The sequence below is a fragment of the Sinocyclocheilus rhinocerous genome, unplaced genomic scaffold (assembly GCF_001515625.1).
Source record: "Sinocyclocheilus rhinocerous isolate Xijiao unplaced genomic scaffold, SAMN03320098_v1.1 scaffold1589, whole genome shotgun sequence".
Lineage (NCBI taxonomy): Eukaryota > Metazoa > Chordata > Actinopteri > Cypriniformes > Cyprinidae > Sinocyclocheilus > Sinocyclocheilus rhinocerous.
The window spans coordinates 53,954-79,248 of record NW_015648634.1 but is presented as its reverse complement, the minus strand read 5'-3'; the positions used below and the strand labels follow the sequence as shown (position 1 = coordinate 79,248).

The 25,295-nt window shown below is 36.8% G+C and overlaps 1 protein-coding gene across 1 annotated transcript; it reads left to right on the top strand.

Annotated features, from left to right (window-relative positions):
• Nucleotides 1–202: 202 nt before the first annotated feature.
• Nucleotides 203–18,575, top strand: pthlha (parathyroid hormone-like hormone a). Its single transcript, XM_016514767.1, has 5 exons — nucleotides 203–354; nucleotides 9,889–9,956; nucleotides 11,018–11,141; nucleotides 16,573–17,052; nucleotides 18,298–18,575. Exons 3-4 carry the CDS (start codon nucleotides 11,029–11,031, stop codon nucleotides 17,027–17,029), a joined length of 570 nt encoding a protein of 189 aa, XP_016370253.1. The 5' UTR covers nucleotides 203–354; nucleotides 9,889–9,956; nucleotides 11,018–11,028; the 3' UTR covers nucleotides 17,030–17,052; nucleotides 18,298–18,575.
• Nucleotides 18,576–25,295: the final 6,720 nt, after the last annotated feature.

Below are 25,295 nucleotides of genomic sequence, written 5' to 3'. Positions count from 1 at the left end.
CTTTATGTGTGTGTGTGTGTGTGTGTGTGTGTGTGTGTGTGTTGAGGCATCGTCTCATTTCATATGCAGCATGTCTTGTGTGTGTGAGGCGGTAATGTTGACTACTCAGTGATGTCAGAAGCAGCCCTGAACCTCGTATATATATATTTTGAACGTTCAAGTGCTTCAGAAGTAGCAGAGGAGCTCAGCGAGTCCAGACAGCTTCAGACTTGAGGCTCAGCATCTCTTTCACCTGCCGTCGAGACAAACTCAAGACCGATTTCAGGACAATAAACCCAAAGATTTTGAGCTGCAGAAGAAATATCCTTATGGATTGTTAAGGAAGCATTGTGGACTGCCATCTGAATCACTATAGTGAGTATTTTTCTTATCTTTCACTTTTAATGCAGTCTGTTTGTGAAATATTGATGTTTTGATTTCTTTTAGTTGGTAGTTACAGCTGTTTCTCCAAACAAATGTCTTATTGCTAAGATGTTTCTCATTCTTAGCTCAATAAACGTGTAGTTCTCACACTTTATCTGCTTTACATGGTACTATTTTTAATTAATTACTGAATCAAATCCACCAACAAGTCATCACATAAGCAAGCACTAACTTAATAATATAACTCAACCTTTTCACTTTTCTGACTGCAGTTTGGTCTCGTTTAAGTATCAGCTTGGTCTCAGTTGATTTATTATGTTAGAAGAAATAAAAACAGACACAAATGAGTCAATAGTTATGCAGTCAGTAGTCATACAGTAAGAATATAGAGCTTTAAAACATAGACCATTCACTCTGTGTAGAGTTTAACGAGAAATGTTTGAGTTTGAGGTTTTTGACTTTTTATTTAGTTTATTCAAAAAATATTACTGAATCTATTGTAGATTCACCACCAAGTCATTTTAGGATGACATCAGGTAGCAAATTTCACTTTTTCACAGTTTAATCTCATTGAAGTATAAACTTGGTCTCCATTGCTTTATTTTATAGTAGAAATAAAGACAGACACAAATGAGTCAATAGTTGTCACACAGTTGTACAATGTGGCTCATTGGCTCTGTGTGGAGTTTAATGAGAAATGTTTGAGGTCATATTGAAATCTTTAGACAGTATTTACTGCAGATTTAGCTTTATTTACACGTCAGACTCGACTCGTCTGTTATTGTGATCTTCATTAAAGTATCAGAGAAGCGTCTCTCTGGCGGCTCTGAGCTTTAATTCAGTATAATCTCCAGAATCAAACTCCGCTTATAATTATTACATGAAAAAAATGCATTAATGTGACAAAAGGAGTTTTTAATTAGTTTATTCAAAATCATTTTAGGATCATATCATATCAATAACTTTCACTTTTTCACATTTTACACTGCAGTTTGGTCTCATTTAAGTAGTGTTGGGTCCGAGTCCACCTAGTCGAGTCCGAATCGAGTCCTAGTTTTTAATTTTGTGTTGTTACTTATTTTTGTTATATTTTATATTACACATTACATGGATTCATCTGTGCTCTGAAAAATGTATGCATTCAAAATCTCCAAGTACCCCAACTCTACATTTAAGTACTTTGTCTCCCTTAATTTATTTTGTTTCGAGAAATAAAAAACAGACACAAATAAGTCAATAGCTGTCATAGAGTAAGAGTATGTAGCTTTAAAATGTGGATCGCTTGCTCTTTGTAGAGTTGAATGAGAAAAGTGTGAGTGCATATTCCTAATGAAGTTCAGTGAAAGCTTCTCTCCGTACTGTGTTCAGAAAATATGCTGTTGTTGTGTGTTTGAGATGGGTTGCGATAGAGATGACAGTAAATCAGCGCTGCATTGATCCTCACTCTCAGACCAGACTGGATCTTAAAGAGGAGTTTCATCTGAAAGTGAAGTCATAGAGAAGCGTTCGTTGTAGCTCTCTGAGCCTTCATGTGCTGCAGAAATCTTTAAATGTGACCCTGGACTGTGGACCACAAAACCAGTCTTAAGTGTCAATAAATAATCTTTCCATTGATGTATGCTTTGTTAGGATAGAACAATATTTGGCCGAGATACAACTATTTGAAAATCTGGAATCTGAGGGTGCAAAAAAATCTAAATATTGAGAAAATCATCTTTGAAGTTGTATAAATGGAGTTCTTAGCAATGCATATTACTAATCAAAAATTAAGTTTTGATATATTTACAGTAGGAGATTTACAAAATATCTTCATGGAACATGATCTTTACTTAATATCCTAATGATTTTTGGCATAAAAGAAAAATCTATAATTTTGACCCATACAATGTATTGTTGGCTATTGCTACAAATATACCCCAGCGACTTAACACTGCTTTTTTACATTAGTTGATTTACTAAAGTCTCATGATTATTAGATGCATCTCCTCTAGTGTTTCACAAGAGATCTCAACAGTGTCTTACACTTTGTCCAGGTTTACCATGATTTGACATCAAAAGTCAAATCGACACTCTTCCTCTACATCAATATATCTATCTATATCAAATCTATATCAATATATCTATATCAAATCTATATCAATATATCTATATCAAATCTATATCAATATATCTATATCTATATAACCCAGAACAACATTAAGTTTCTTGTATCATATTGATATAAACATTCAAATAGAAAGAAAACATATTCTATTTGTTGTTATTAACAACACATTAAATGCATAAAACCTTACATTGGTTTGTGAAGGAGCTGCAGGGATTCGCGAGGTTAATGAAAAACTAATAATAAAAAATCATAAAAATGTCAAATTAAAATAAATAATTTTAAAATAGCAACAATCAAAATAAAAACACTTATTTTGTTTGCCTGCATGTCATGTGACCGTTAACCAATGTCAGAGAACATGCAAATGTGTTACTTATAATTATTAACTTATTATGTTAAAATCTTTATTATTTTAAAATATTCATTTAGTTTTGGTGTTTCAGAAATAGCTTGCTGAATAGAAATGTAACTATCTTTTTAGGATTTCTGTGTAGACAGTGTTTATTTACTGCGGCTTTAGACAGATTTAGCTTTATTTACACTTCACGCTCGCTGTATTATCATCTGGACTTGTCTGTCAAGTTCATATTCATATTCAGATCAAGTATCTTCATTAAAGAATCAGAGCAGCGTCTCTCCAGCTCTGAGCTTTAATTCAGTATAATCTCAAGAAACAAACTCTGCTTATAATTACTGCATGAAAAAACATGCATTAAAAGGTTTTTCAGATTGACATTCTGTTCTGCGCGAGTCTGAATCGTAAAGTAAATGGTGTGATATAATACTTTATGACTCCTGGAGAGAACTGAGCGAAGTCCACAGAAAAGCATGCAGCCAAGATGCTTCATGCTGCCGAATGTGATTTTATTCTGGGACAAGGAACGACGGGGGGATATTTTCTGGTTGAACTCATCCCACACCAGCTTGATCGGTCCGAAACTTAAAGGAATAGTTCACCCAAAAATGAAAATTCTGTCATTTACTCACCATCAAATTGTTCCAAACATGCATTCATTCCTTTCATCTGTTGAACACAAAAGAAGATATTTTGAAGAATGTTGGCGACAGCTGACGGTAGCCATTGACTTCCATAGTATGGAAACAAATACTATAGAAGTCAATGGCTACCATCAAGCAACATTCTTCAAAATATCTTCTTTTGTGTTCAGCAGAAGAAAGCCAGCCATACAGGTTTGAAACAGGTGGAGGGTGAGTAAATAATGGCAGAATTTTCATTTTTGGTGAACTGTCCCTTTAATACAAGCAGCTATGAGAGACATGCATTATATTACAATAATGTGATGCAAAGATGCCAATTAATAGTTCATAATACGATACATTAAGACAGAAAATGGGGTGAATTTTGAATTTGTGTGGACTTAAACATCTGGAAACATTTTCATGGGCAGATTCTGTGAAGTCTGTAAATGTCAATAATCGCCGTATTCTCGTTGCGCTCCCATATAGTAGTATTAAACACAGAAAATACTGAATCTGATACAGTCGTCCTAATAAAATGTCCTTAGAGATTAGACGACGTGAGAGAGAGAGAGAGAGAGAGAGGGAGGGAGAGACGGAGGAAAAAAGCGGTAAGATTAAAAGAGAACATTTGTTTTGTGTATGCCGCTCGCTGCCAAAAGCCAGTAATTTTGGATGAATCTAAAACAGCTTTCCTGGCGCTGTCCCCACTTCACGCCTCCTGCCAGGAAAGACTTTTTTCACCTGTTTATATGCAGGTAAAGTATACTCTACAGAGTGTCCCCGAATGAGGTCTTTTTTTCCAACTCAACACGAAACCCTTATATTAGTGAGTGTGTGAGTATGTTTACAGCCTGGTACAAAAAGTGGTTTTGGTCTATATAGCTAATTTTGCCCTTCATGACAACTGTGAGGGGGGTGAATTTTTTTATAACTCATCCGTTTAAATTAATTAAGCCTTAAAGTTCTGCATAATTAAGGGCGTGGCCACTTGAGTGACAGGTGGATTGCCGCTGCTGACACCACCGTCGAGCTAGGTGGGCGTGATTTCAGCAAGCAGCTCCCGCCTTTTTGCCCATTTTCGATTATCCGGGAGTGACGCGCGGTGACGCGCTGCCAAGATGGCGACGGCCGGCTCCGCCCACTTTGAGCTTCAAAAACGCTCTTCAGGAACCTTACGGGTGACATCACGGACACTACGTCCATGTTTATATACAGTCTATGTATATGACGTCACCGGCAGCCAGTGACAGACGCGCACCTCAACTGACAGTAATTGAGTTGTTTTGTAAATTGGATGACTTTTATATTTTTTAGCATCAAAGAGAAAACCGGACTGCCTTGACTCCAGTTATTAGTTTGTTAGAAATACCTACATAACGTTTGGTAAAGTCTCTTTGCATCCTGTAATCTGATGTATTTCTGAGCGAACGTCTGTGAGAAATAAAACAAGTAGGGCAGGACTTGCTTTCATCTGTTGAGAATTGATTGGCTCGTGGGAAAGTGGGCGGGGTCAAAGGGGCGGAGACCGATGACATCAGCGTTTCAGAGGCGGAGCATGTTTGAAAATGATTTTTTTTAATATATTGTGGACTGATGAATCATTCAGAATAAGGCTAGGAAATGTATTAAGAAAGTAAATAGAGTCGGTTTTGATTTCATGTTGACTTTTAAACACAAGTGAGCCGAGAGTCAGCCAATGAGTGATGCTCACCATAACAGACAGTAATTTTGTTATTTTGTAAACAGTTTGAGCTTTAAATTATTCCACAGATCTTCAAAGAGAAAATCTCCTCACTGCCTTCGGCTAAATGATGTAAGGATATGCGTGCAGAAAGCATTCATAAACACATGATGCACTGTGACTGTGACTTTTTTTTTAAACCATGTTAAGCAAACAAACATAATTTGTTTTTTCTTATAAATGCGTGAAGTCATTTGAAGTCAGCATAAAATTTAAATCACGCTTTTTTCCAACCAGTCATACAGAGACGATTTTCATCATCCTATCTCCATTACCCTCTTGGGTAAAATCTGCTCTGCATTTCTTGTTGTATCCTATTTCATTGAGAAATGTGTTTATTTTATACAAAAATATTTGATTGCACAATGCCATGACTGACCAATCACAATCCAGCATTCCAGAGAGCCGCATAATAATAAAGTGCTGCAGAGATGACGTATATTTGTATGAAAACTTGGAAACGAGTTGCATTTTAGCACTTCCAGCTCCCTCAATTTATTGTTTTTGGAATGGATTTTTAGCTAAATTCCTGAAATAAGCTCAAGATATATTCATTTTTCATTCTACAACATAAAATTCATCAGTAATACCCCACTGTATTTTTTCAAGATTTTTGCTTGTCTTGAAAAAGGTGGTTGCTAGCAAGTGGCTAAATGAGACTATTGACCCATCTAATAAAAATATGTCCAAAGAACGTTTTTCTAACGTTTGAATTTAGTTATAACAACGTTATTTCTGAATGTTCTCTGAAGATTTAAAGATTTTCTTGGTTATTATTACGCATGTTAAGCGAACATTCCATTCTTTTCAAACATTACTGGAATGTTACTTTTAACTGTTTCTCTGAACATTCCGAAACAAGCAGTTACATTTAAAAAAATGTTACATGAGCTAAAATGTTTCAGAAAAACGTTCCTGTTTCTATGCTAATGTTTTGAGGACATTACTAAAGACCAGATAACTTTGAACAAACATTCTATTAACGTTACTGGGAGAACGTTCTGAGAACATTCCCTGTTAGCTTGGAAACTGATTTACTCAATAGTCACTTTCACAGCCTCATTGTGTTTATAATCACACTCTAGCAAGCTATTCCAACTCAGACTTTCAAGGAAAATGTTCATGAATTAAGACCGAAAGAGTTGACGGAGCTTAATGGTGGTGATGTTGAAGTCATGTGACCTCGTTTAGCTTTTTACTTCTGAGTTGGCCTACAAAAATACATGTGATCATTGCAGCGCTCTATTTGTTCTAGACATCTGTGTTGAGTGCATTAATGGTTCATTAGCGAGAGGATGTGAGAATTGTAGTTGATTTAATTAGTGAGATGATGAGGAATTAGAGCAGCTACAGGATAGATAGAGAGACAGAGACGAGAAGAGGCTTGTTCTGGATGAGTAACACACCGAACACATCAGCTGGGAGGAATTCCTTGGGTTCTCTGCGTCAGTCTGTGGACGGGACGAACACTAATGTAAAAGACAGCTGTGAAAATCAATTAATCTGCAGAGAAGCCGTAATGAGTCTCGCTTCTTGGTAAAGAGGACGTCCGATGAGTGCAGATGTGACAGGCGGATGGACATTTGAATTAATGCCTAAAAACTGCCAGCGTCCACAGACGAAAATAGCACACCAATAGAGTCATATTAATAAATACAGATCTTTTTTAACCATTATCCTGCACTCACAAGTATAAAAAATGACCGTGAATTTAACGGTAAAAGACTGTAAAAATGCTACAGTAAAAACCTGTTAAATGGTTAACGGTAAATTCCCCTACTATATACGGTGAAAAACTGTATTGGACATTACATGTAATTTTACGGTAGTATACCGTTTTTGGAAGTGAAAAAGACTGTATAATTTACAGTGAATAACAATGACATTCCCAGAATTCCCTGCGTTACATTACAGTTTCTTAATAGTTTTGTCATGTTTGTTATCAGTTATGTACATTTGGGTTTATGTTACATCTTCTGTTGTTTAATGAATGCATTATTGCATTATTTAAGAGTCGTGTGTTACCATGATTGTGTTTAGTGTTTGTGTGAATGACATTGTGTACCTTCTATATATGTTATTATTTAAAAGCTGCTTGTGATGGGCTTTGTTTCATCATGTGACTTTCTCATCACCTCCTGCATTTGGTGGTTATCCGTGTATTACAAAGGTACAAAACAGATTTTAGTACTTCAATAGGTTGGTATATTAACATTATATCAGTTAATGAAATTACGGTATTTAACTGTAAATTTAAGTTAAAACCGTAAAACCTAAAACGTTGCTACCGTATTTTTTACGGTAAAATTCCGGCAACCACAGCTGCCGGTTTTTTACCGTAAATTTTACGGATTTTTTTTTACAGTGTAATCATTTGCATTCGTGTCATTCTGAACCTTTAAGACTTTCTGTCTTCTATGGTCAAAAACAAACGAAAGAACGATCACAATTTGTGGCAGATGTGGGAGAACTAATAACTAATTTGCTGTCAAACTTGACGTGATGCTTCTTGATATGCAAAGTTTGAAAAATCACATATGAATTAGTTATTTTACTTTTTTTAGTTTGTTAATATTTTTGATTAGATTCTATTTTTATATTTTGTTTTCACTTTAAAGTTTTAGTAATTTTGACATTTTTAGTTGTTTATATATTTTTGTTTGCATATGTTTTCATAGTATTTATTCATTTTTATTTATTAGTTTAGATTATTTTAGTTTTTTTAGTACTTCAAATTAAATTAAACAAAAATGAGAAATGTTGCCTGTAGATGAAATAAAATATTTATTTAGAGTTTTTTTAATTCAGTTTATTAAATTTTTATTTTTAACATATTATCTTATTTTAATGTTTTTTTATGGTTTTAGTTTTAACAATAATAATAAGATTTGAGAGTGTTAGAGGAAGTCCATATTTATCAATCTATGAATTTTTATTAAATGTATGGAAAATATACCAATTCTGCAGCAGACCTCAATTCACCTGGATTATTGCTGCTTCTTAATGAGTTTATGATATTAGACGTTACTAATTAAACTAGGAAGAAAGACTGAAAGCAGGCAGTTGACGCTAGCCAAAAAAGGTACGTCGCCACTGACATCCATACAGTCCAACAGTTTGGATACCAACATTCTTCAAAATATCTTCTTTTGTGTTCAGCCGAAATAAGAAACTCATACAGGTTTGAAACAACTTGAGGGTGAGTTCTTATTTTTGGATGAACTATCCCTTTAAGTGTAGTGGTCTTCCTCAGCTAACCTGTTAAACTTGAGGACTACACTCACACACTCACACACACACACACACACACACACACACACACTCACACACACACACACACACACACCTGCACCAGCTGCCAAACTACATCACAAACCTAGAGGATAAAGATATTGCTCAGAGTAACTGCTCTTCAGGAGACTTGTTTAATATTGTTAAGAAGGAAAAAAAGTTGTTTTCGGACTAAACTGAAAAAAGTTGGTGAAGGATTTCTTTGAAACAGTTTTCACTCAGAAATTGCTAGTAAATTTCACAAATAAGTAACACTGAATTAAACATAACATTTTGCAGCTGAAAGACTGAAATAGTGTTTTCTTGTAAAACATACTCCAACATTTGTTTTATTTACAACATCAAAACATTTTAGAACTTATAAAAGTGACTAATTTGAATGATGGTTATAGAAAGTTGACTGGCTTCATTATCATTATTAGAGCTATTAGGTCATTGCATTAATTCTATTTTAATATAATTAAATAGGAAAAAATATATATTTATCATTTTTCCTCAATGACTGATGTTTTAGTGACTTTTAGTGGATATAAACTAAGTTTGGAATAAGTATGTTTTTTTTTTTACATTTCTTCTGTTCACCAAGGCTGCATTTATTGGATAAAAAAATGCAGTAAAAACAACAAAATTGTGAAAAATTACTACAATTTAAAACATCTGTTTTCTCTGAGAATATATCATAAAATGTCATTTATTGCTGTGATCAAAGTTGAATTTTCAGCATCATTACTCCAGTCTTCAGTGTCCTTCAGAAATCACTCTAATATGATATCAACCGAAAAGTCGTTTCAGATTATGCTGATGTTTAAGTCAGATATGTTTTAAGAATAACATCCACTAATTTATTTGATGTCGACTTAAAAATAATTGCCGCTTGCTTTAATATGTTATCTAATGATAATGAAGTATGACTGAATTATGTGCATGTGATTGGGATTTACTCACTTCTTAGGACTTTTTAATCAGAAAAAAATGGCCTGAATTTCTGAAAGTACTCTTCTTGCCACATCTGTCTCTCTCTCATGTAAACAGAAGAGTTGACTCCTTATATACGGGCAGAGTCTTTGTTAGGACTCCCAGCCGTCTCCTCCCACTTGCTGTTTTACCTCTCTCTCTCTCTCTCTCAACCTGCACAGACAGTTCTGAAACTTTCCCATCACAGTGTTGCTGGGTTCATCTGACTCCTCTATAACAGAGCGGAGTCAGTCAGTGCAGGACAGACCACCTGGAAAACACACACTCGTTCACCTCACATTGGATTCCCGTTGCTCTCGTTGCTTTTGCTGTGGTCTTGTTACTTCAGACAAGATCATCTCAGAGAAAGTGAAGGACGTAATGCTGAAGGACGCGTTCACCTGGACCGACCGCAGCGCTCATTGATTTGTTTGTTTGTGTTTGATCGCAGCCTGGAAACTTTGAGGAGACTCACGCTCTGTCTGACAGGACAGAAGAGACGGAGACACAGGCATCATTGTGAGTACGTTTCTCTCCTGTTGCTCATCATGGGCTTTTGTTGTGGCTCAGAGGACTTGCTGGAATGCGGCTTTTCTCTCCAACATGTTGAACTGGTTTAAGTTAAAGCTGCCATCTCGTCTTCAGCAACACTCCTCATGTAGACGCTTAAAATAAGCTTCTTTATTGGCATTGATGGTTCTGTGAAGAACCCTGGAGCATTTGCATTGCACAAAAGGTTCTTTATAGTGGAAAAAGGATATTAAAATTAATTGTAAAAAAAAATTGTTCTTATACCCTCTGGTGCTCTCTGGTCATTTTTTGACCAAAAGATTTTATGTTTTGTTTTTTTAGAATTTTTTGGATTTTTTGGAAGTTTTTCTTGTCACTTGCTGTGTGAACACACACACACACAAAAAAAATCATATACATGATTCAAAAAGGTTAAATGACCCTGCATAAAATAGTCACCTCGCAGTCAAAAATGACCGGATTGGAAATGAATGGGAAATTAATTTCATCTAGTGGAATCGTTTGGTACTGCGCCCAAACTAAATCTTACTCAATCTTATTTTTTGAGATATCAACCTCAAATTTGGTACACAACTTGTTTCGATTCATGGCGTTGATTTTCTCACAGTTTCGGGAAATATATATTTCATATAAAATTTGAAAATAGTATTTTTGTGCAATTTTCATGAACTTTAAAAAAAAATGGTTTTTTACTTTTTTTAACTTTTTCACTTCAGCAATAATCTGCCATGTGTCTTCACTAAAAAGATACCAAACTTAAGTCTGTGCTCCAAAGCATTCAAGATTTACAACATTCAAGAATTACAATATTGAATAAATAAATAAATACTCGAGGAGTATATAAATAAATCTTCACCACGCGTGTGGTGTGTATTTAGTCATTTAAAGACTGCACTGTATGATTGAACAAATTCACCTTTAACATCACAAGAAAGAGTTCAATTACACTTTAGAGAAGTGAACAGAACATGCATATCATACCTTAGGTGAGCTGATCTTCATGGATGTAGTGTGTGTGTGTGTGTGTGTGTGTGTGTGTGCTTGCTCAGGTCCAGTGAGGATGAGGACGTTGTGCTCTAGACGGGTTCTGCAGCAGTGGTTCTTTGCTCTGTTCTTACTGTGTTCTCCTGTTCCGCACCACGGCAGGCCCATCGATGCCCTCAGCAGCCGAATGTAAGTGTCTGTGCTGATTTTTGTGGCATAAATACCAAAATGTTTTGCTAAAGCGTAAATGTTACTGTTGCTCTTAGAGTTAGTGAATTGAACAAACCTCTAACTCGTGAGTATTAAACTTGAGCTTACGACTCATCTGCACCGTTTGTGCAATAGACGTGTCTTTTTGAAGAGAAGTCACTTTTATTTATATGGCGCTTTATACAGTATAGACTGTTTCAATGCAGCTTCATGGTAATAAACAGGAGAATAATAGTGTTAATGTTGCAAAACTAATCAATTATGAAACAAATTCAATTTCTAAGACAATAGTGTCTTTATTCCGCTCAGTTTATTTCAATATTGATTAAATTCAGTTCAATAACAGTGTCAATGCTATAAAATTAATCAATTATTAAACAAATTCAATTCTGCTTTAAAGCTGCTCTACAGAAGACAATAGTGTCGTTATTCACCTCAATTCAGTTCAATGTTTATTCATTTTGGTTCAAAAACACTGTCAATGTTGCAAAATTCATCAATTATGAAACAAATTCAATTTCAAAAGACAATAGTGTCATTATTCAACTCAGTTCATATTCAGTGTTGTTTCAATTCAGTTTAAAAACAGTGTCAATGTAAAATTCATCAATTATGAAACATTCAGTTTCAGAAGACAATAGTGTCTCAATTTAGTTCAATATTGATTAAATTCAGATCAATGACGTCACTGACGTCAATGTGTCATTATTCAGCACAGTTTATTTCAACACTAATTCAATTCAGCTCAATAACAGTGTCAATGTTGTAAAATTCATCAATTGTGAAACAAATTCTATTCTGCTATAAAGCAGCTCTACAAAAGACATTATTCAGCTTAATTCAGTCCAGTGATTCAGTTCAGTTAAAAAACAGTGTCAATGTTGAAAAATTCATCAATTATGAAACAAATTAAATTTTAGAGCGCAATGGTATTGTTATTCAATTCAGTTTAGTTCAATGTTAATTCAGTTCAGTTCAATAACAGTGTTCCAGTGCCATTGTTGTAAAATTCAACAATTATGAAACAAATTCAATTATTGTTCAATTCATTTCAGAGTTGAATCAATTCACTTCAATATTCAATAATGACAATAATGTCATTATTCAGCTCCAGGTGTGCTAGTACTTTACTAAGTGATCAAACTCTCAATTTTCACCTGGCAGATAATAAAATGGGTAAAAATGTAACTGAATTAGTTATCCAAGCTTATCTAGAGACTATCACAGGATGGACTCTTTTCATGCCAAACAAGAAGCAACCAGCTATTGCATTGCACGTGTGCATGTTCTGAAGTGAATGTATAAATCTAGTGATTGTTGTTGTGTGTGTGGCGTTTGGCTGTGATGTGCTGGAAAATGCTCCGGTTTGTTGATCGTGCTGGGAGGTGTTTTGATAGTCTGCGCCCACCTGCGTGTTTGCTCAGGGGTTGAGGGCGAGCGGGACGCGGGGCTCTAGGGCCCAGATGCTCGGCGGGCCACCTGCTGCATGCACAGAGAGCTTTTGTGACAGACGTCTGCAGACGCAGTCCTGATAGCGAGGCACGAGAGAGAGGCGTAGAGCGAGAGAGAGATTGCTGATGCAAAGTTCGGCCGCAGCCCAAGTCAAATGGGCCTCTCCCGCTGGAGTATATTATGCCGAGCCGAGCAAATGCACTTTTATGTCCTGTGAACCCCTCAGCAGGGCCCAGAATGCAAAACATGCTTCCACTGACATTTGGAAAGCCGCGATCCCCCCGCTGTCTGCGATGGACCTCCCTTACTTCATATCGGCTTTTAATGATGTGAGCTTGTGTGAGGCATCGTTCGCCCGTCGTCTACTAGTTGTTGTGCAGCTTGTGCCAGACACACACACACACACACACACACTTTGCTTTTGATCCTCTAATGCAATGACTTTGACTTTTTGTGCATGTTTGGGTGGGTTTACTTTAGAAACATTAGCTATATGCACATAAACAAAAATACAGCACATAATGTTTTAATAATGCAATGCAATTGCAATGTCCCTGATTTGTGCATGGATAAAAGCATCAGCTAAATGAATAAATGAAAATGCAAATATGAAAACAAAAAGCTTTTATTTAGAGTTAAATTAGTTGCTTTATATAAATGCAGTAAACGCTTTTGATCCTCTATAGGGTGATTTGAGATGCCAATGCAATGACTGTGATGTTTTGTGCACATTGTAGCATGTTTTTGTGGGTTTGCATTAGAAACATTTGCGATATGCACACAACAATATTCAAAAAGAAAGCAAATAATGCTTTAATTGTGCACTGTAATTGCAATGTCCATGATTTGCAAGTCACTTTGGATAAAGCATCTGCTAAATAAATATATTAACAAAAGGCTTTCATTTAAAGTTAAATTATTTGCTTTATATAGTGCAGTATAAGTCTATTGTTTGCCTTTATTTAGTTATTTAGGTAAATGTGTTAGTATATAGTAAGTATAGTAAGAAGACAGCGGCCACAGATGAATTAGTTATTAAAACTATTATTCACTTGATTTGACAGTTGCTGTATAAAATGAGGTGAAGTGTATGGTTGCTACTGTAATTCATACAAAATGCACCTTTTTGCCACCAGGTTTAAAAACACATGATGATTTCTGATCAGTAAGCAAGTAAATGTCAATGTGTTAGTGAGCATAACAGGGTTAGGCCTTAAGTTCGGTGTCAGTTTTGGCCTGTCGCTCTGATTAAATCTCTCCTAGGATGAGCTGCGCTTTGTTCGAAAGAAACAAAGTATCTCATAAATCCAGCCGGTGGCCAAACAACACAAGTTCTTCTTTCAGCAGCACCCACTTTAGCGCTTTTGTCGCAGTGATCTCACAGCACTTCAGAAAGGGCGTTCACCCGTTATAACTAGCTAATGCTGACAAGTCCATCTGCCGTCCAGGACAATGCCTCCTACTGGAGTTTGACTTGAACCCGAGCCAGCTGCGCCTGCGAAGATGAAACGCACGGAGCCGGAGATCTCTTTCAGACCGCATGCATCGCAGATGAGGATGAAAGCAGGTCTCTCTCTCTCTCTCTCGGCCTGTTTTTTTTTAATTACAGCAGCACAAAGCAGCAATTATCTTCAGGTATGCTAAAAAGGCACAGCTGGAAGGATGCCACGCTAAGAGTTTTCTCTGCCGCTCTCTCTAATGCTCCTCGTGTAGTGTTTAAAGTCAACTAAAATAGAGTACAAAGAGATTTCTGAAACCTGTTTGAATCAGTTTCTACATTCTTACATAAACCTCATAACATGTTCACCAGTCAACCTTTATTGAGCATAACCGATAGATGGATGGATGGATAGATAATAGACAGATGGATGATAGATATGGTGTGAGCGTCTGTCCCAAGCTGAAGTTTTCTTCATTGTCTACAGACGCACAGAAACTGGCGTTTGGGTTTTTATGGGAAAGTTTTGCTCCCTCAGGACGTTCCTCGCTCGTGAATCTGTCCCAGTACATTCAGAAAATAATAAGAGGTGACAGAGGAGAGGAGAACACAAGCTGCCAGGAGGCGCAGTGTTATTTAGGAGCCACCAGAGAGGAATAAAGCTACTTTCCAAAGAAAGGAAAACTCATCGTTCCACAGCCTGGCAACGAATGATCTCACGGATGAGTTTAACCAGCCTGGAAACAAGGGCCGTTTGTGCGCGGCGGGTTCAGATGCTCCAGAAGATGAAGAACGGAGCATTATTTACCTGATCAAACAGAAGCACAATCAGTCTGGAGATTTCTGCCGGGAGACGCATGGAAATGCACTTCTGTTGATTCTAATTCGTGCTCCTAGACATCAAGGCTGCAACTAACAACTATATTGATAATCATTTAATCTGTCAATTATCTCTTGGATTAAACGGTTAATGGGGTAAAAAGAGCAATTTTATTTTTTAGCACCTATAATTTTTTATTTATTTTTAGCACCTGTAAGTTGTTTTCTGTGATTGTGCAAGACTTCAGATTCATTAGACGTCATAAGTAAATAACCAGAAGAATAACAGTGTAGTAAACAGTATATTTAAAGTAAAATAATATATCAAGTAAAATAATAATAACAAATACCAGTTTGCAATACAATATAAAGCAGCGCAATATACGGTGGGGGAAAAAATGGAAGTATATACAGTATATGTATATATACATGTGTGTATATATATGTATGTATGTATATATATATATATATATATATATATATAAAATTATATTTATATATAAAATTAAATAGTATTATTACGTTATTATAAATTTATAATTTAAATTGATTAAAATAATTTATGTTCATTTATATGTATATTCTGTTGCGCTAAAAATAATGTGGATAAATACAAATGGAATATGAAGAGATAACATGTTTTTCTTTAAAAAAGCTTTTTTTTTTTTGGCGCAGACCAAACGAAATGATAATACAAATTTGAATTGACATTTTTTTACTATTTTCATTATGAGTGTTTTTATTAGTTCTTTCAGTCCTAGTCATCATTCTCGAGTGAAAGTCTTTGGTGACGTGCTGTTTGCTGATTCGGTGTCCTGATCTGACCAGGGTTTGAGGCCCTCTGCCGCCGCCTTGTGTTCACGCCGCTGTGTGCATTTGAACCCGAGCGACTGCTGGATATTTTCAAACAGCACTGAATTATGCTTTACTTCAGCTGTGAGATATGTGTAATTGTTTCAAGACATTTGGATGGAGCCGAGCATCCGGTAGCAGAGAGCCGTACGGCTGACAGGACGGACCTCCAAATGATTTAAGCCGAGACACAATGGCACCATTAATTAGAGTTATTGCACTGAGTGCGTAAGCTCCGTTTCATCAGCTAAACCTGTGATTATTGGCTGTTGCCGCTTTCGGATCGTGACAGATTTGATGTACTATGTTTAAAAATGGAGGCACGTCAGAAAGGGCCCCGTGCGCTGGCTGACAGAGCTTCACATCAGTACTCCTGGTGGTTTGTTTGGGTTTGATGCAGGATCTGGAAGCGGAGGCGGGTGAATATGGCACCAGCGAGGTGTTGGATGAGGGTTTATATATATATATATATATACATATTCTTTTATTTTAATTTTTTTTAAGTGAACTGGAATTTAATGTTATTATTCTATATTCTATATTATTGTTTGCTTGTGTGTTAGTTTTGTTTGCTGCTGTTATTGCATTGATTGCTTTTGGCAGGTTGTTTATTTTGTGGGAGAATTAAAACAAAATAATAAAAACACAGTTTGCAATACATTTTACTTCTGTATTCTGACAAGTATTTAGGATATTTAATTGGGAATAGATTGGGTTGTGAAAAAGTTGTTTTTATTGTATAGATTTATGTTTTCATTTGAATGAAGCAGTGTTTTTGAGTTGTCAGATGCATAAATATAAATGCGACGGAGGCCAATTCTGACATCTGATCGCTCTTGTCTGTTTCAGGAGGCGTTCCGTGACTCATGCTCAGCTGATGCATGATAAGGGCCGGACGCTGCAGGACTTCAAGAGGCGCATGTGGCTGCAGGAGCTGCTGCATGAAGTTCACACGGCCGAGATCCGGGACGTCCCGCAGCCCAGAGGCGGCATGGCCAGCAGCGGAGGGGGCGGCGGCCTCACGGTTGCCATGCCGATGGGAGTGGGTGTGTCCATAGGAACTGGAACCGCCCACCCTAAACCCGCCGGAGGCACCAAGAACCTGCCGATCAGCTTCCGTCTGGAGGACGAGGAGGGAACCAACCTCCCGCAGGAAACCAACAAGTCCCAGACGTACAAGGAGAGCACGCTGAAGGCCATCGGCAAGAGGAAGAAGAAAGGCCGCGCGGGGAAGAGGAGGGAGGGGGAGAAGAGGAAGAGGAGGGCTCGATCGCTGCAGGAGCTCGCCAGCGGTATCCAGCACTAAAACACTGTCAGTCTTTGACAACGGTAAATCCTTTCAAACTACTCAGCATTTCAATACTAACAAAACTAAGCTAGCATTTAGAAAATTAAAGCTCACTTTTGTCTTAAAACTCTTAAATTTTTCAGGTAGATTTTATGTGAATTTGTAATTGATATTGTTTTTTTGTTATGATAGCATTCATTTTGAGATAATACGCTTTCAATTTGAGAAAAATGCTTTGAGATAATATAGGAAATATTGTTTATTATTATATTAAAGCATATAGATTTACACGAAATACATTTGATTAAACTAAATATTACAAATAAACAGCAGTATTTAACCAACTAAAACTTTTGTGTGTTTGAGTGTGTGTGTGTGTGCGTGAGTGTGTGTGTGTGTGCGTGAGTGTGTGTGTGTGTGCGTGAGTGTGTGTGTGTGTGCGTGAGTGTGTGTGTGTGTGCGTGAGTGTGTGTGTGTGTGCGTGAGTGTGTGTGTGTGTGCGTGAGTGTGTGTGTGTGTGCGTGAGTGTGTGTGTGTGTGCGTGAGTGTGTGTGTGTGTGCGTGAGTGTGTGTGTGTGTGCGTGAGTGTGTGTGTGTGTGCGTGAGTGTGTGTGTGTGTGAGTGAGTGTGTGAGTGTGTGTGTGTGTGTGTGTGTGAAAATTGAGTGATGACTCATGAATTCATTGCAGGATAAACTAAAACTTCAAAATAAAATATATAAATAATATAAAATATAACTATTTTTAAAAAGTAATATAAAAAGACAACAAAATTAGGCCTACTAAAAATTTAAAATTAAAGTGAAAACAGAAAGTATACAAAAACTCTAATTTAAAATATTAACAAATCCTATAATAGTATATCAAATAAATAAAAAATAATCAAGTAAAATAAATAAAAAACAACTAAAAAACAAACAAAAAATTGTTACTTGAAATAAAATAAACATAAAATATAGAAATATTCATTATTAACATTTCTAATTTAGTATCATTTGAAGTACTAAAAAAATTCAATTGATCAATTAATAAAAAATAATAAAAATATGTAGACATATTTAAAAAATAAAAAAAAACGAATAAAATCACAAAACCACACAATAAAATTACTAAAATGTTAACTAAAATGAAAACAGAAAACATAAAATCTAATATTATCAAAATTTTCACAAATAATATCATTAATGCTAAAATATCACTGTTTACTTCAAATTTAGCTGAACAAATGCTGACGTGAACTACTGCTGCTGATTTTAAATCAATCTCATTTTCTCTTTTCTCTTTCAGATCCGTGAGGACATTTGAAATGGACACCTAAATGTTCATGTAAACGTGAGAGGAAAATATTTATTGTCTGTAAATATTACAATGCGCCCGAACAATGACAAAGACAAATAACGATACTGCTAAAGTATTATTACAGCTCCACGGAGCCACACATTCGGATTCTTGTGAATACTTTGCTTTGTTTCTTTTTTAGTTGTCCTTTTTATTCTTTTTTTAGGACTATGCCTCTATTACGGTGTCAGAATTCCTGTAATTTATTTTGTTTGAATGGTGTATTTATTTTGTAAAGGTATCAAGGTGCTGCTGACCTTCTATATTTTTGTACTATAATGCACTTTAGATATATAAATATAGAAATATATATACAAGTCGTTTTGTTAATGGACGTATTTTGTGGTTGAGTTGAATGAAGACAATAGTCATGCTTGTGTTTGCCCACATTCTGATTCAATGTATGTTCAACAGCTTTGGCATCCATGTTTCTGTGACTCTGTCCCAAAACCTAGTGAGCTGCCTAACTAGACAGCATCTGAAGGGAGCACAGATTCATTCACAGTTCATCATTTTGGCCGAATACGAGAGCAGCTTCGATAATGCAATCACAGAATGCATTAGGAAAAGCTCACTGAAAACAATCAGCAACATTCAAAAACATATTTAAGGCCTAAATTGAAGATTTGAATTGCATGTAAAATTTCCATCCATTTGGATTACACAGTTACACAGGTACTCATGAACTTAATGTGATGCATATTTGTCAATCATACATAAAAGAAACAGGTCAGATTTCTGACTTCACAAAATCATGATATAATTAATTATTAACTATTTGCATTTATTTGTTACTGTTACAGACATCTGACCTGTTTCATTTATACATGACTGACAAATATGTGTCAAATTAAATAGTTTAATAGATTATTAAAACTGTATAATCTTAAATGGTTGGACCTTCTTTTTTTTTGATTGAAGATCAAAATTGTGGTAATTGTGACATTTTAATATCATGATTTTAGTCTCACAATTTTTTCTTGCAATTTTGACTTTGTATTCTCACAATTCTGAGAGAAAACAAAATCCGAATTCTGAGTTTATATCCTGCAATTCTTACTTTTTTTTCCAGAGAATTGCAAGAAAGAAAAAAAAGTCAGAATTGTGAAATAAAAAGTCACAATTACCTTTTTTATTTTTTTATCCCGTGGCGGAAACAAACTTCCACAGAATTAAGAGAAATGTCTATTTAAATATATTTCATGCAATAAGTACCCAATATTCGTACAAGTTACATATTTTTATGCTATTTAGCATGTCAAACTCAACTGTCAGTTGATTCTCCTGTGCACTTCACTGTTTTGTGCACAGAGTTTCTGTTTCAGTTAAGATGCTGCTCACTAGGTTTTGGAGCCGAGCTTTTGTATTTGGGTTTATTTTGGGTTTCTTTGCTGCTGACCTGGACGAGCCCCACATCATCATCATCCTCATATCAGCCTCCAGCGCCTCCCTTCAAAACCACAGAAGCATCTGTACACGACCAGCACAAGTTAGAGAAGAACTCTTGTTGTTTTGCACTGAGAGAGAGAGAGAAAAAAAACCTGTACTGAATGAATTAAACATCTGACCATTTCCTGCAGTGTGGGGGATATTTGTGTGTGTGTGTGTGTGTGTGTGTGAGAGAGAGTGAGTGAGTGATTTGTGTAGGGACACGCATACAGCCTGGACCCACCTCTGGAGGACGGGACCTCAGGGAGTCCCAGAGCGACGTTAGAGAGGAAGACCTGTGCTGTGTTGAGCTCTCTTTCTGTGTGTGTGTGTGTTTGTGTTTGTGTTTGTGTGTGTGTTTGTGTTTGTGTTTGTGTGTGTGTGTACTGGTTTATATATCCTGGTGGGGACTTAAACCTGGCTACACACAGACTCATGGGGACTCGTGTCACGGTGGGGACCTAAATTGAGGTCACCATGGGTAAACAAGCTTATAAATCACACAGAATGAAGTTTTTTGAAAATCTAAAAATGCAGAAAGTTTCCTGTGAGGGGTAGGTTTAGGGGTAGGGTAGGTGTAGGGCAATAGAATATACGGTCTGAACAGTAGAAAAAGCATTACGCCTATGTAGAGTCCCCACAAGGATAGCAAACCAGACGTGTGTGTGTGTGTGTGTGTACCTGGTATTTATCACGTTATGGGGACCAAATGTCCCCACAAGGATAGTAATACTAGTAAATTTTGACCTTGTGGGGACATTTTTGAGGTCCCCATGAGGAAACAAGCTTATAAATCATACAGAATGAGTTTTTTTGAGAAAGTAAAAATGCACAAAGTTTCCTGAAAGGGGTAGGTTTAGGGGTAGGGTTGGTGCAGGGCAATAGCACATACAGTTTGTACAGTATAAAAAAACCATTACGCCTATGGAATGTCCCCATAAAACATGGAAACACAAAATGTGTGTGTGAGTGTGTGTGTGTGTGTGTGTGTACCTGGTATTTATCACGTTATGGGGACCAAATGTCCCCACAAGGATAGTAATACTAGTAAATTTTGACCTTGTGGGGACATTTTTGAGGTCCAGTGAGTGAGTGAGTGAGTGAGTGAGTGAGTGTGTGTGTGTGTGTGTGTGTGTGTGTGTGTGTGTGAACAAGGAAAGCTCCAGGCGTCTGGCTCACTTTCGGCCACTTGAGTCTGATGTTGCACCCGTGCAGACAGGAAAACCATTCCACGGGGAAGCACACTCAAAAATGTGTGGAAAAAGCTTCTGGAAATCAGGCCGTAATGAATGGACGGCGTTTGAACTGCAGTCCATCCGCTCGCCCATTGATTTTCAGAGTTGTGTGGAAATACAAATCGCTGATTAAGGCCAAAAGCACTTTGTGCGAGCACGCGAACACTTGGCGGTTGACTTAAATGCACTTAATGTGTGTTCTTGAGCTGCTGTGGCGACAGCAAACCTCAGTCCTCAAGGGGGCGATAGAGTTTCCTGCAAATGTTTGTACCCTTAAACCAGATGTGTTATTTTTCAGGTAGCTTCTATAAACATGTCAACAGCTTGACTTTAACTAACTTGCTCAGCAAGATTCTCTTCAGACTGTTGCTCTGCCGTGACACTTGATCTGAAAGAAAACTGACTGTAGAAGTCACTTTATGTGCTATTCCTCTGTGTATACTTCTGAGAATTCAGTGCATAATTCAGTTGTGTTATAAACTGTGGTCCGACACGTACTTACACAGACTATGTTTCTGACCTAATTCACAAAACAACAATAATTTCACCAAACGGAATTGCAAAAATGTATTACATTAAAAATATATTTTTAAATGATATAAAATACATTTATATTTTTATTTATTTTTTATACTTATTTAACAAACACATGGAAGCCCACAAAAGCCGTGCATTTGTCTCTTGCTTTTCTTTCTTTCTTTATTTATTAACATATGAACGTCCATAAAAGCCATGCATTTGTCTCTGGCTTTTCTCGAGTTATATGCATTAGAAATATATTTGATTAATTAATTAATTGTTAAACATACAGAAGCCCATAAAAGCCATGCATTTGGCTTTTCTCAAGTTACATGCATTAGAAATATATAATATTTAATTTATTTATAATAGAAAACCAAAAAAAAAAAGCCATGCATTTGTCTCTAGCTATTCTCTAGCTACATGCATTAAAAATATTTTATATTTTGTATGTGCATATTTATTTCCAAACATACGAAAGCCCCAAAAAGTCATGCATTTGTCTCTGGCTTTTCCTGAGTTCTTATGCATTAGAAATAGGGTTTGCTAGTAGAAAAGCCAGAGGACCATTGCCCAGGTCCCTCTTTCTCCAAGACACCAAAACCCAGAGCATCAACATTCAACTTTTCCATGGCAGTGGGGGTCTTTGGCACTTGGCATGCTGGGAATTAATTCAATTTCTCTGACATTTATTTGTTTGCCTTTGATGAAAGTCACACAAGCAGCTTACAGCAGTTAATGAAGGCTGAGATCAGCCGTACGGATGGAGCTTCGCACTGCTGGCATTTACTCACTTTTCCCACTTTCCAGCAGCTCTCACAACTTTTATAGGCTACAAGAACTATTTGCTCATTTTGGGATCATTTCAGGATAACATACCAGCAGATTGTCCCCCTCGGAGGCTCCGTACACACATCAGTACACACGTGAATCAGGATCGAGTCAGTAAAGTGACCCCCCTCAGATCTGATGAGTTTAAAGCCATGTAAGAGCGCTGGGAACGCGGTACGGTCAGACCACACACACACACTAGACTCAATGACATTTATAATAAACCACACATTTGCTCCAAAAAAATCAATCTGACGATCACATTAGAGCTCCTAATAGCCCAGATTATTAACTGTGTTGCATCAGTGAAATAAAAACGGAGAGTCTATTGCTTCTCAAATGTGTCTCCTCTTTCAAAAGAGACCTCAACAATATCTCATGATGTTCAGACCAGATTTGCCAAGATAACTCATTTTTGTGATCAAAATTAATTATGAACTCAAACATTTCTCATCAAATTGTTCAATGGCCAAATGATCTAATCTGGTTTTCATGATATTTTAAAGTATTATACACTCTTAAAAATAAAGGTGCTTCAAAAGGTTCTTCAAGCGATGCCATAGAAGAAACTTTTTGTCTAAATGGTTCCATAAAGAACCTTTAACATCTGAAGAACCTTTCTGTTTCACAAAAGGTTCTTTGTGGCAAAAGAAGGTTCTTCAGATTATACAAAGCTAAGAAAGAGATGGTTCTTTAAAGAACCATCTCTTTCTTAGCTTTGTATAATCTGAAGAACCTTCTTTTGCCACAAAGAACCTTTTGTGAAACAGAAAGGTTCTTCAGATGTTAAAGGTTCTTTATGGAACCATTTAGACAAAAAGTTTCTTCTATGGCATCGTGAAGCACCTTTATTTTTAAGAGTGTACTGTATTATTACTGTATTTTGACTAGTAACTCATTACGGTCTATAGTCTTTCTTTCATTTGGTTTTAGTTTACCAAAAATGAGTTTGTTGCAGTGCCTCACATTCGGCTCAAAGACATGTGCATCAATCATATATTAGCTTCAGAAAATCATCCTATCACATTAAAGCTCCTACAAGCCCATGTGATTCACTGCGTTGCATCAGCAAAATAAAAATGAAGACCTTTGCTAGTCTCCTACTTCTCGGATACTTCTCCTGAGAAAAAGACCCCACTAATCTCACGTTTCTCCTTTAGTTTCAAAAGAGATCTCAACAATATCTCATGTTGCATTAGTAAACTATACCGTGCTACAGAGGTGCTGTCAGATGTAATGCCATGATAATAGATTACCATAGTATTTACACATCAAGAATACTAGAACTGCCATAATTTGCCAAGATAACTAAAGCTTGCGATCAAAAGTCAGAGATTTCATTATGAACTCAAACATTTCTCATCAAATTGACCAAACGACTATGCTATTTTAAAGCTATTCTTACTGTAGGGTCTATAATCTTTCTTCAATTTGGTTTTAGATTTAACAAAATGGGTTTTAGTTGCAGCTCCTCACATTCGACTCAAACATGTTTACATCAATCATATCAGCACCAGAAAATCAGCTCTGGACTGACTATAATCTAATTTAGATCTATTGTTATTCTTAATTTTAGGAACATCTGATTCATAATGGAAGTGTGACATCTTTTTTAGATGTCTGGTGTTTTGTTTCCGAGCAACATATAACGTTTTCTCAAAGATTTCAGCTGAAACACTCGTAGGTGTGACAACACCAGCCAATGTTGAGTAGTTTCGAGTTTGGATTGCGTTTCGGCGACTTTCGGTACACCACATGCCAAAACAAAAAAAGCGGTTCGGCACAGCCATCCTGGAAAATCATGAAGCGTCCTCAAAATCCATCGGTCATGTCTGACTTTTGAGCGTTTTCCAGTACACAAATCCCGTGAATGACTAAACCTACTAGAACTCAATGAAGGAGCTGAGCTGGTTTCAAAGGCCATGGCTGTATTTCAGACTAATGATCAGTTGTTGTCAGAGACAACACACAGGCCTCGGGCGTTATTTCAGAGCTGGCAGGACTTCTGTGGAGGAAAGCAGGATAAATAATCAGCAGGGAATGAAAAGCCACCTGTAAAACACTATCAGAGTGTGGGAACGAGACGGAGAGAGAATGGAGCAGTCATGGTGGAAAGTCTGAGCATTTTTGTGATGTTAAAACACACTTAAACTCTGAACTTAAGAGTAAAAAGAACAGACGTGCTTTTCTCGAGTCTTCGATGTGTGTTATTTAATTGACCTAATTGCCGCGCAAACCAACGGCTGATTTTCAAATTCAGCAGAGTAATTTTAACGGCCGCACTGGCTGCGGTTTGTTGGCGGGGAGAAAAAACCCATGACTCGAGTCAGAACCGAAGTTCTCGCACTGTCCGAGCGAACTGGATCGGACAAATACCTCAACCAGCAGGGAAATCAATCGGCCCGCAAGCGTGGGAAACGTCTGTACAATTTAGATGGGCGGCTGCTGCCGAGCCATGAAAATTACCCGGGATTATTGGTTCAGAGGATTTCCCGCCTCTGTACCTGCGCGCCACCATCCTGTGAGGCGGGAAGCGTAAGTACTGTGAGCCGATTGCTTTTCAACACGGCTCCGTGGATTGCGATGAAAAAGCTTTCCGTTTAAATAAACACGAACGGGTTTATACCGACAGAGAAGGGGGAAAAACGGACTTTGTCTCGCAGGACCGTGTTTTAAAGCCCGGCTTCGAATCTTTTACAAACAAAGAGAGCCGAGTGTGATTTTCAGAGCAGTTAAAAGCGAGAAAAAAGAGCTGCACCCCCTCAAACGTCAGATTGTTGCTTTAATTGAATATTAGGAAAATATACCACCCAACTCCAATCTGTGTGAAAGATGTGAATAATAAAAATGATTTTAATCCACAGAAAATGCCCTAACGTAGATCTAGATACCCTTAGTCCATTTCTTGGAATTCTAAAAGTTGACTAAATTAAT